We start from the raw sequence: 11,039 nt of genomic DNA, 5'->3' as shown, positions 1-11,039 counted from the left end.
ATTCCTGCTATGTCCAGATGGCAGTGGACGTCAGGAGACACCCCTGTTACTCAGCAGCACTGTATCAGCAGTGGAGTGTTTCAGATTCCTGGGCTCCACTATCTCCCAGGACCCGAAGTGGACGTCCAACATCAGGACCATCACCAAGAAGGCACAGCAGAAGATGTACTTCCTGCGCCAGCTCAGCAAGTTTGACCTGCCCCAGGAGCTGCTGATACAGTTCTACAGAGGAATCATTGAGTCTGTTCTCTGCTCTTCAATCACCGTCTGGTTTGGCTCAGCAGCCAAACAGGACAAGTACAGACTCCAGTGAACAGTCAGGACTGCAGAAAGAAACATCAGTGCCAGCCTTCCCTCCATGGAGGACCTGTACACCTCACAGGTCAAAAGGAGGGCAGAGAGGATTTCTGCAGACTCCTCACATCCAGGACATAATCTGTTTGACTTCCTCCCCTCTGGACAATGCTACAGGTGACTTTACACCAAGACAACCAGGCACAAGGACAGTTTCTTCCCCTGGGCCATCACTCTGACAATCGGTTAACCCATGACTGTAAGACTGGACACAGCAATCACCAAATCACAATAAGCTGTAAATACAACCTTTATATATCAGTATGAAAGCTCTTCTGTCGTAACGTTTATATATGTACATATATTAAATGCTTATTTCTTTTCCTCTCATTCTTTTCCTGCTTTTGATTGCACATATTTCTTATTTGAATGCAGACATTGCTTATTTTTTATTTTTATTGTTTTATTTTTATATTCATTGTTATTTTTTATTTCTCGTTGCCTTACAAACACACTGAGAGCCTTTGCGCTGGAGTCATGTTCACATATACTTGGCCATTAAAGATGATTCTGACTCTGATTCTAAGTCAGTAGTAACTGCTGGACTATGACACAGGCTACACTTGTGCCTGCTTCGTGGCCTGGTGACAAGTAGTTATCAGCAACCTCACTTCTGATTGTAAAGAATGTCAGCACATTGTTTGTTTACAAGGGAATTCCCCCACTGATCTCGTTCTTTGCACTCAGGGGCAGTCCTGATTGCAGCAACTCACTGATACTCCTTGTCATTTAGAGAAAATGTCCATGAAAGTGAGTTTATGGATGTACAAATTGTGAGTTTATAACATTCTGTCTTTCAGCAACCACATAGTAAATATGTTACTTGTAATTTGGGGCCAGAAAAGCTAAGTTTGATTAACTTAGACAAAAGTAAGTAGGGGAAATGATGCTTTTTATAGAGGTGGCAGACTTCCCGGCATTCACTGGTTGAGACACTTCTTTTTCTATTTTTAATACCCAGTTGATGGTGAAAACATACTGTGTGTCTCTGTATTAAATTAGGTTATGGTTCTTTCTTTTCATAAGTATAAAAGCACTACAAACTGTGATAAAGGTTAGTCTTGAATTCAGCCCCTACATAAAATTTACCAGCCTCGCAGACTTTGGTCCAAAATGCCTCCAACAGATACAGCTTTAGGTTCTTCATGTCAGATAAAGAACTGACTCTTCAGATTGGGGAGTGTAAAAGCAAAATCAACCTCTGCAGCAAATGTCCATGTGGCAGAAGTGTGGTCAACATAACATCTTTAATTTCAGTTAAATTAAAGGAGTTAGTGTTACTTTTTCAAAACATTTAACTTAACTTGGCTGAATTTACAGTGTAGTTATTTTTTCTAACTTTTCTCTTTACATGCTGGACACTTCAACTTTAAGGTTTTAATATCTACTGTATAAACATGAAACCATCTGAAAAGGGAACATCACTTTTTGACCAGCAATAAGGGGTCACAGCCATTGCTTGGCTATAAAAGGCCCCATTCCAAAAACGCTGGTGACATGTCGCAATATTCTGACAAATTTTTCCAATCTAAAAGCATGGAAACTATTCTACGTTGAGAAGATATCACTATCTAATTATCAAAGGATACAAAAGACGTTTGAATTTCTGAACAGTGAGTCACTGAGGTAATGAAACAGTCATGTGCTTTGCCAGGTGAGCCTACCATACAGGTTGAAAGTGTGTGAAAGGTGCAAAATGACTCATACAAACTGGCACTGTTATTTAAACTGACATGAAAGACTCACTCTCTTCACTTTCAAGGCATGAGAGAAATACAGAACCAAACCAGCCCGTTCTTTAGAGTACAGTACAACGCTGTGGGTACTAAAGGCAGAGGGAGGATGCTTTCAAAAATAATGTCATGAACATTTTCTTTATTTATTAATGAACTTAATATAAAGTGCAGTAAAGATTAAAAAAAAAAACAACTAAGTCAGTATTAGGTGTGACCACTGTTTGCCTTTTACCCAGCACCAATTCTACTTATACTTGCACATATTTTTTTTAGACTACTTGGAAAGTAGGTTGTTCTAAGCATCTCTGTGAACCTGGTACAGTAACTCTCTGGACTTGGGCTTTCTCAGTGTTTCCTGTCTCTTCGTGTGATCCTAGACTGACTCCATGCTGCTGAGATGAGGGAGAGATCTGTTGTGGGACCCTTTATTTCTCTTCTCTCTGATCATTTCTTTATGTCTTTGGTGGTATATTTGGGCTCACTGTCATCCTGCAGAATGCATCTGAAAGTGATCAGACACATCCCTGATGGTACTGTGCAATGAATAAGAATCCTGCAGAATGCATCTGAAAGTGATCGGATGACTGTAAAGTGCCTGATGCTTTTGTGCAGTGCTGTTGATTAAAGTCTTAGTATTTTCATTGCCATTCAAATGCTCTTCATTCATTCTTCCTTACATTTATTCATCCGGTCATAACTTATTTTTCACTCATTTTCTCTACCTTTTAGTTTGAACCATACTGTATATAGAGAAGATAACTAGCCACGTACAGGGTTAATAAACACACAGCTCCATGACGCCCTCTTGTGGCTGTAAATCTGCAATGTGGAGTTTAACCAACGAAGTGGGTCTACAGCTTTATATGCAGTCAGCAGGTGCATGACAAATCTGATATCTCATATTGGAGTTGAGATGAAGATGCCTCCAGGCAGCAAATAAAAGGAAATCCACTGTTTTCCAGGAGTTCAAATAAAGGCCAAATGTATAAATGATGTACAGTATATGTGTGTATATTTCCAAACGTGAAACAGACCAGAGTGGTTATTTGATGATTCTGGTTGGTGAAATGATCTGGTTTGTGATTTAATGCCTCAACTAATCACTGTGACAATTGTTCTTGATCAGTACTGACTGATAAGCACTTTAAAGATAAGCATTAAAAACCTTGAGATTTTTTTCATCAAACTTGGTTCCATTTGTGTTTTCATCTTTATTATCCTTGTTTTATTTTATTCTTTATTTACAGTTTATGGAGAACAAAAATCCTGCAATGGCTGGACCAACAGAAAGATGGGAGAAGCACTTCATTCTAACCCTTTAGTCTTGTAGTGAATAAAACACATAAAGTGGTGTTAACATCTGAGACACAGGGTGAGAAAACACACAAATGACTGTGAAAAGAGGGCAGTAAAAAGAGGAAAAGCAAGCCGGCTTTCATGCCTGACTGGTTCCACAAATACACATGGATCATTTGAAGATAACCTGGATCACAAGGACACAAAAGGGAACACAACAGCTTCACAGTCTGTGTCTCACTAGCTCCAAACTCCATCATCAGTTTGGTGAAGAACAAACTCCAGATATTCAGTGCCCTTTCATTTAAAGAGTTTTGTCTCAGTTTCCACCTGGGTTGAACTCTGTTTTCTGTAAAATTACTTCGTTGTAAGATGTTGATTATAGTTTAGTCTTGGATTATAATCTTGTTTGTTCACACTGTTTATACAGAGACACATACTTCAACAGAGATCTGAAACAATAAAGTGAGTTGGACACACTGAGACAGAAACAGAAAAAGTACACTGATGGCTGATGTGTAAAACAGTGTTTGGCTGCAGATTCCTAATATTTCCAAGTGGCTGTTGTTGTGATGAGTGTTTTGTGGAAGCGATGTGAAATTATTTAGTGCTACATACATTTATTATCGTTAAGAGAATCTTCTTTTAAAACCTAAGAATTTTTTTTTTTTGAAGATTCAAAAATTCTGAAACTAATTTAAATATTCTGCTTTATTAATTTAAAAAATTACATAATGCAGATGTTATCAATATTATCATTGTTTTCTACTCAAATGCAACAAGAGAAATTGTTCATTTCATACCAAGAAAACAAATTGCATGCGGATCTTTTTGAGTTGTTCTGCAACACTGGCTTCTCACTTTGAGCTGTTACAAATCAAGAGCGAACTTCACAAGACAACAAGGAAGGACTCACATCCCTCTGGCCTGCATAAAATGGACATGTGACATCACAGGACAAGAGACTAACCATTGTTGTATATGAAAAAACACATCAGGGTACCTCTGGGTGACAGACACGGTTGTCTGGTCCAGCTTCAAAGCACAGTTATTCTTGGTCCTCTCTCTGCTGAGGTTTTATTCCACCATGCATACATTGTGTTATTTCTCATGATGGATGAATGGTAAATTTATCTGACTAGGACACAGCCAATCAATCAGCCAGCATGTAACAGGAGGTATGGAAACAAGTGGAGTGCATATGTTTCTGGGAGGTTTAGTGGTTGAGTTGTACTTATAGATAATCCAATATCATGGTGACCACGTAGCCTGGGTTTGTTAAGTGACCAGGAAGTAAACGGATTTTCTGAGTGTTTGTGTGTAGGCCATCTGATGGTCCTTGACCTGAAAATGCGCAGGACACACCGTCGAACCGGTGCATTTGACAGCTGATCACAGAGAATGAGGATATCACCTCATTAGTCTAGATTAAATACCCTCCCCACCTACCTTCTCTCTCCCCTCCCGATCTCCCCATAACCTTTCGGGGCTGGTCCTGCCGTTCGCGCTCCGGCCGCTCGCCGCAGGGAGGAGGAGGAGGAGGAGGAGGAGGTGGTGGTGGTGGTGGTGGTGGTGGAGCAGCAGCAACAGCGAGGAGGGCTCAGAGGGCGGCACGCTGAATGGGCTGACTGACTGGGGATCCACCTTGGTTTCTGGGTTTTATCTTCAGTGATGGATGAACCGAATATCCTGAGACGCCGCGGTCTACAGGTAAATGGTCATTGTCAGCGCTCAGATGTGCCAGTTCCAGGAAAACGGGATGATAAGATAATGATGGAAGGGATTTCTCCGGGAATTGTTTTGGATTTAGCAGCTGAGCAGCGCTTGATTGCTTAGAAATTCCTTAAATCCTGTAATATTAATTAATTAATTATTCCAGTTGATAATTATGTGACATGGTTTGGAAATGTTATGAATGTTTCGTACTGGTCAGTTATTTCATCATGTCTGTTGTCTGTTCATCTAAGACTATCATGATTCCATGAATGGCAGCAATAGGTGCGCATAATGCAATTTATGAATGTAGCGTTTGTAAAGTAGATCTGGTCTCACTATCTTGATGTCTTTATTTTGGAGCTCCTCATTGGTGCTTTAGTGAATCTAGTTGCCTTGGTGACAGGAGCACAAAACCCAAGGGTTCCTGCATGACTGGCAGCAAATTCCCTGTAATCTTCACCAAGGCACCATGTTTATCTCTTGGGAATATCCAGAATGAGGATAATGAAGGGGGGTTTTCCTCCTCTAGTTCAGTCATGTGCATATTTCCTGCTTTAAATACAATTGTTTCTGCCTCATATCTTTCTGGAGAAGGTGATGCTGGGTTTGTGATTCACTGGTCCAAAGTGGATGTTCCCGACCTGTTACATTCATTTGCAATTTAGATTTAAGAGCAGCTCTGTGACTATTCTAATAATGAGTACGATGGTGAAATTATTCACAATTGCTCTCATGTCACTCCTAAATGCTGTAGGCATAACATAGTATGTTGTCTTCATTAAATATTGTTTCACAAATGAATCCTGCTCTGGGATGGACTATCTTTGGGAGATAACAGAGTGTCACCCTTTCCTATGCTTGATAAAAGCAGTTTTGCTGTTGCCCGAGCTCAAATGCATGTAGCCACAGGCCTGTGAGGATTTGTATGTCCTTGCCATGAAATGACTAGAATAACCATTTGCCATTCAAGAAGCTAGGCCATACTGCAGAAAATGATATTTATACTGCACTGAAATGAAGATAAGTGACAAAGACTTGTATACATTTACTGTAGCAACACCCATTTGGGAAACTGCTGTAGTCTTTCTTGTCTTAAAAATACATTTTATGAATATAAATGCCTGCAACAAATCTTCACATTCTGTTTATTCTGAGGAGTCAACATGTATTTTCATAGCAGCAGAACCACAGAAAATGTATTAAAAATGATAATTGTCCCCTGATTTGGAAAAGCTATTGATTTGTGAAGACCCCTTTTTGTTCTTCTGCGCTCAAACAGCAATAAAAGCGGGTACCTGTAATCATAAAAACATAGATAAAGCAAAGCATTTTTTTTAGAAAATATCCTTAATTCAGCCTTTCCCATCTCTTCTGTTCTAGAAAGAACTGAGTCTTCCTCGCAGGGGAAATGTGTAAGTATCATCAGCTGACTTATTCTGTCTCCATCTCCTTTTGCCTATCTCCACTCTCCTTGAACCAGACCAGCTTGTCATCAGTAACACATAGCATTTACTTGACTGTCTCCTGCAAAGGCAAGAGTCATCTGCTTATGAGGTTTTCCTGATAGACAGAGCAGCCTTACAGCTCAGACAGGTTTTATGATGTGAGTGGGAGAATACGCAGGAAATCTCAGAGAATCAATAGGTTGCCCATCCATTATTGCCAATAATCTGAATCTGTTTTTTCCCATTGTGCCCCAGTAAAGTAAAAAAACAATTCGGTGTCCATGTGATGTTTTCCCCCCTCCATATTTTTTTCCTGTCCAAAATTCTGATGACTATCAACAGAGGAGTGACACACATGAACAGCATGAAGAAACCTGTTTGTGAGTTTGCTGCTCAAACAGGATGTGCCCCAATCAGATCAACATCAGTCTCCGTACTGACCTGAACCTGCTCGGGGACTGTGGAGAAGAGTTTAAGACAGGCTAGTTTTATATATGAGTCAGTGGAAATATCAGAATCACAGGAAGCACTAACAGCAGATAACAGTGGACAGATTTAAAGCTTTTAAAGAGATAAAAATGTCTGTGTTGCTCACTTCAGCTTTTCCCCTTCCAGTAAGGTGTTTCAGACAAACAAGGAAATGTTTGTTTTAGATGTGTACTGTATCAGGACCAGTAGCTATGTTTATGAGCTAAAAGCTGTTGCTGTCTGAGTGATCAGAATATCGAATGGCTTACTATATTATTATTCACTGATTAAAATTAAGGGCTTCTCTCTGGATAGATCATTTAAATATTTCATTAGGGATCTGCAGTGCATCTGTCATATGTTTTAAACTGTAGCCTATAATAACCTACAGGGCTGGATTAAATCACTATAAGGGGGAAAATGAGCTATGGGTCGCTGTTTTCTGTTCCGGCTTTTAAAAAAGCTGAATACACAACATGTAAATTTTAGCACAGGCTGAAAAGACATAAAAGATATTCTCAAATAAAATAAGTAATCAAATTACCACAAACAAACTAGCAGTGAATCTACTAAGATCCACAATTGACAGGTCTAACGTTAATACGATATGATGTGCACGTTCTACCTGTACTATTTTTATAGATATTAAAGTGTAGTGTTCTAAGCGAATTGCTGTCAGTGTTGTTACAACTAAATGTATACAATCATCATCTTCTTTTTTTGCCCCTGGTGACTGCGGGATTTCCGACAGTACTGGAAGGCATCATTAGCCCCTCCTCCCTCTGACGCGGCTGCGCTGTCGCTGCTGGAAAGTTTCTTCACAGTCTTTGCATATTGGCCAAGATGTATCCATAATGTTGCATACAGCTGAAGACGGACTGCTTCGGAAATTCAGCTAGAAGCACAGAGGGATGCGCAGAGCGGACATGGCCGTTGCAGTCGCTCAGTACCACCGAGCTGCCGTGCTGTGGGTCTGCTTTAGTTTGTACCGAAACTGAATGGAGTTTTTGTCGTTGGACACAGCACATTAGCCTGACGTTAGCTAACCACCTCCGATGATAAACATCAGCTCCACCGGGGAGACTGTTTAACATGATGCTCACACTTTAACTAGAGGATAGTTCGCATATCTGGGTTGACTTTATCGGTCGTCACCACCACCATGGCTGACCAAAACTACTATTGGACCGTGTTGCCGAGCTACAAAACTAGTTTTGTGACTGGGGCCATGATGAAAAGATCGAAAAGGTAACAGTTATTTAACCTGAGACTTTCAGAATATGCAGACGGAGCTGCCGCAAAGCGAAGACGTCTGCTCTGCCTGTAGTTGTTATCGGCTCCCCGTTGAGCTGTGCTATTCACTGTCTTAACAAACAGCAATGTGTTGAATGTTTATCTTGAGCTATTTGATTCCCAGCACGTAAACGCAACCCCCACAGTGTCTAGTAAGCTAATATTATCAGCATTCTTCTCAGATTAATAATGCCACTGTCGGGTCTGTGATTGCCTTGTTACTGTATGCGGCGGTTACATCCGCCCTAGTTTTTGTTTCCGACAGAAAAACGTGGCCATTGTGGGCTGTGTGTGCAGACAGACTGCATTGTCTGCGGCCAGCTGTCGCATAAAGCCATACAAAGTCCCAGCGCTGATCGATACACTGATGTGTTTAGTTGGACTGTAGTGTTGTAGATCAGCTTTAATTAATGTGACACAATCAGCCCTCACAACGTGGGGCAGTAACATTTGCCTTTCATGCCCATGAGGACTCATATCGATCTTATTGTAATTAATGACAGTTTTATCTCCTTTATCATAATCCCAATATTTCTGTAGTGAAATGTTTTGCTCTAATCCAGGTAGAGTCATAGCCTTATGCATAAGATGAACAACTTAATGCTAATAAGTTCTCAAATGAAACCTTTGCTCTCACAGTCACAGTTTAAAACCGTGTAACGTAGTTTTCTCAGCTACTGTAGTCTTCCAGTAACATGGGAGTATCAGACTATCCACCTGTTTCATGTAACTTGGGAAGATGCATCAGTCGTCTTACCCTTTTAGCACAGACTGGATCTGAGTGGAGCTCAGTGAATAAATACAGCCCTTGACCATCAGCAGACATGTCAGATGTGCAGGCCTGGATTTCAGTGGCCTATATTAGTCATGCCACATGTCTGCCTGCAGCGTCCTCACAGACCACTACTGTTGTATGACTAGCCATATCACTGCTAACTGTTGATAAGGCATTCATGTGGGGTGATGCTCATGTACAGTTATATATGGTCCAGGCTCCACTGTGAGAAAAGGGCGTTTTGTGATAAGACTGTAATGCTGTATGCACACAGTGTCTTTCTGTGGTTGGAGCTGTGTCGTAGACATTTGGAAGCCAAAGTCAAGCACTTATTGGCTCTCTCTTCTCTCTGTTGCTATGCCATGTCTGGCGCTTTGAGTCTTTTTTGTTTGGGGCCATACAGTATACTGTGTGTATCTGTCTCAGCACCGACCCAGAAACATCAGGCTCTGTTATCGTCTCAGCCCCTCAGTTATTTTAGGTTGCTGCCAGAGAGAAAGAGAGATGTTATTGACATTACAGCGATGAAACAGAGCATGATGGGATTACACCCAGGTTTGCGGGGAACACCAAATGCTTAAACACTTCGGCACCCGCAGAGTGAGCTTAAGGCATATAGGAACCATATGCATACAAACATAGAGGAAGGGGACAAAATTACATTTGCATTTTGAAGCAACTGCATCACAGTTACACTGGTGTCTGTGTGGGTGAGTCATTGAGCCACTTAGTTATATCTGCTGGCTCTTAAACAGGTCTGCCATTCATCACACTTATGTGTGGCTTTTTAAAGAAAAGCATGTCCTTTAAAGGTCAGTCTTATTTGTTGTACTAAAACATACCCAGTTTAAACAAACTGATCTCACAAAGAGGAACAGCAGTTGCAAGTTGACCAAGCCAAAATGAAACCATCTCAACAGTACAGTCCGCTTCAGGTAGAGCAGCAGAAAGAACATGTCTTTCAAACAGATCGATCATTTTCTTACCTGTAAATGACTTTGTGTTGATTATGTGTGGATAAAGATCACGTTCCTCCATGGTGATGGATCTGTAATGGTATAGACAGCATGTTACAGTCGACATCATGGGAGTCGTCATGTTTGCTTGTTTCTCTGCATCATCCAACCAGAGGTGTTTTATGGGATCACTTGCTCCTAGTGGTACAAGCAGTAATACCAGTAACATTATAGTTATCAGTGTTACCCCATCACGGACAACAACTTGTGTTCATAGGCTGCCAGTTTTTTCTTTTATGTGATCCTTTTTTGCACTGGTAATCGCACGGCATAAACAAATGTTTTCTCTCTTCTGTTTGTTTTTCTCCTTTCACAGTTCCCGTAACAACAAGAGAAGGAGTTTGGCAGTCGGGACCCCGTCACCCACGCTCTCCCGACCACTTTCACCTCTCCCGCTTGCCACAGGTACTTATTTGTTTGTGATTTTTATTTGAGTGTCTGCTCGGTTCAGTGTGCCTTGTTGTTTGGCAGTTATAGTGGAGGTGGACTGGCTATAGATGCAGTCGTGGAAAAAGACAAGGGAGGGAAGATGAACTGATGAGCTGGAGACCACTATATTAGATTTTGTCTACTACATAGAATGCCACTCAACTGCTTTCTTTCTGGTGTTACTCAAGCTAATATTTCTGTTGGGTTACAGTGGGTACGGAAAGTATTCAGACCCCCTTAAATTTTTCACTCTTTGTTATATTGCAGCCATATGCTAAAATCATTTCAGTTCATTTTTTTCCTCATTAATGTACACACAGCACCCCATATTGACAGAAAAACACAGAATTTTTGACATTTTTGCAGATTTATTAAAAAAGAAAAACTGAAATATCACATGGTCATAAGTATTCAGCCCCTTTGCTCAGTATTTAGTAGAAGCACCCTTTGGAGCTAATACAGCCATGAGTCTTTTTGGGAATGATGCAACAAGTTTTTCACACCTGCATTT

General features: G+C 40.7%; 1 protein-coding gene across 2 annotated transcripts in view; it reads left to right on the top strand.

The window, feature by feature from the left end:
- The first annotated feature begins 4,972 nt into the window (after nucleotides 1-4,972).
- mast3a (microtubule associated serine/threonine kinase 3a) overlaps nucleotides 4,973-11,039 on the top strand; it is a 28,344-nt gene continuing 22,277 nt past the window's right edge. The window contains exons 1-3 of one of the 2 annotated variants that reach the window (XM_020616075.1): nucleotides 4,973-5,096; nucleotides 6,483-6,514; nucleotides 10,416-10,504. In XM_020616075.1, coding sequence (XP_020471731.1) covers nucleotides 5,058-5,096; nucleotides 6,483-6,514; nucleotides 10,416-10,504 — 160 coding nt within the window. In that variant the 5' untranslated portion in view covers nucleotides 4,973-5,057. Of the gene's footprint in view, nucleotides 5,097-6,482; nucleotides 6,515-7,769; nucleotides 8,264-10,415; nucleotides 10,505-11,039 lie in introns of those variants that run through there. The other variant, XM_020616074.1, reaches the window with a different exon arrangement.

The sequence above is a fragment of the Monopterus albus genome, unplaced genomic scaffold, assembly GCF_001952655.1.
Source record: "Monopterus albus unplaced genomic scaffold, M_albus_1.0 scaffold172.1, whole genome shotgun sequence".
NCBI lineage: Eukaryota > Metazoa > Chordata > Actinopteri > Synbranchiformes > Synbranchidae > Monopterus > Monopterus albus.
The sequence above is the reverse complement of the archived record's forward strand: the minus strand, read 5'-3'. Positions and strand labels throughout refer to the sequence as shown.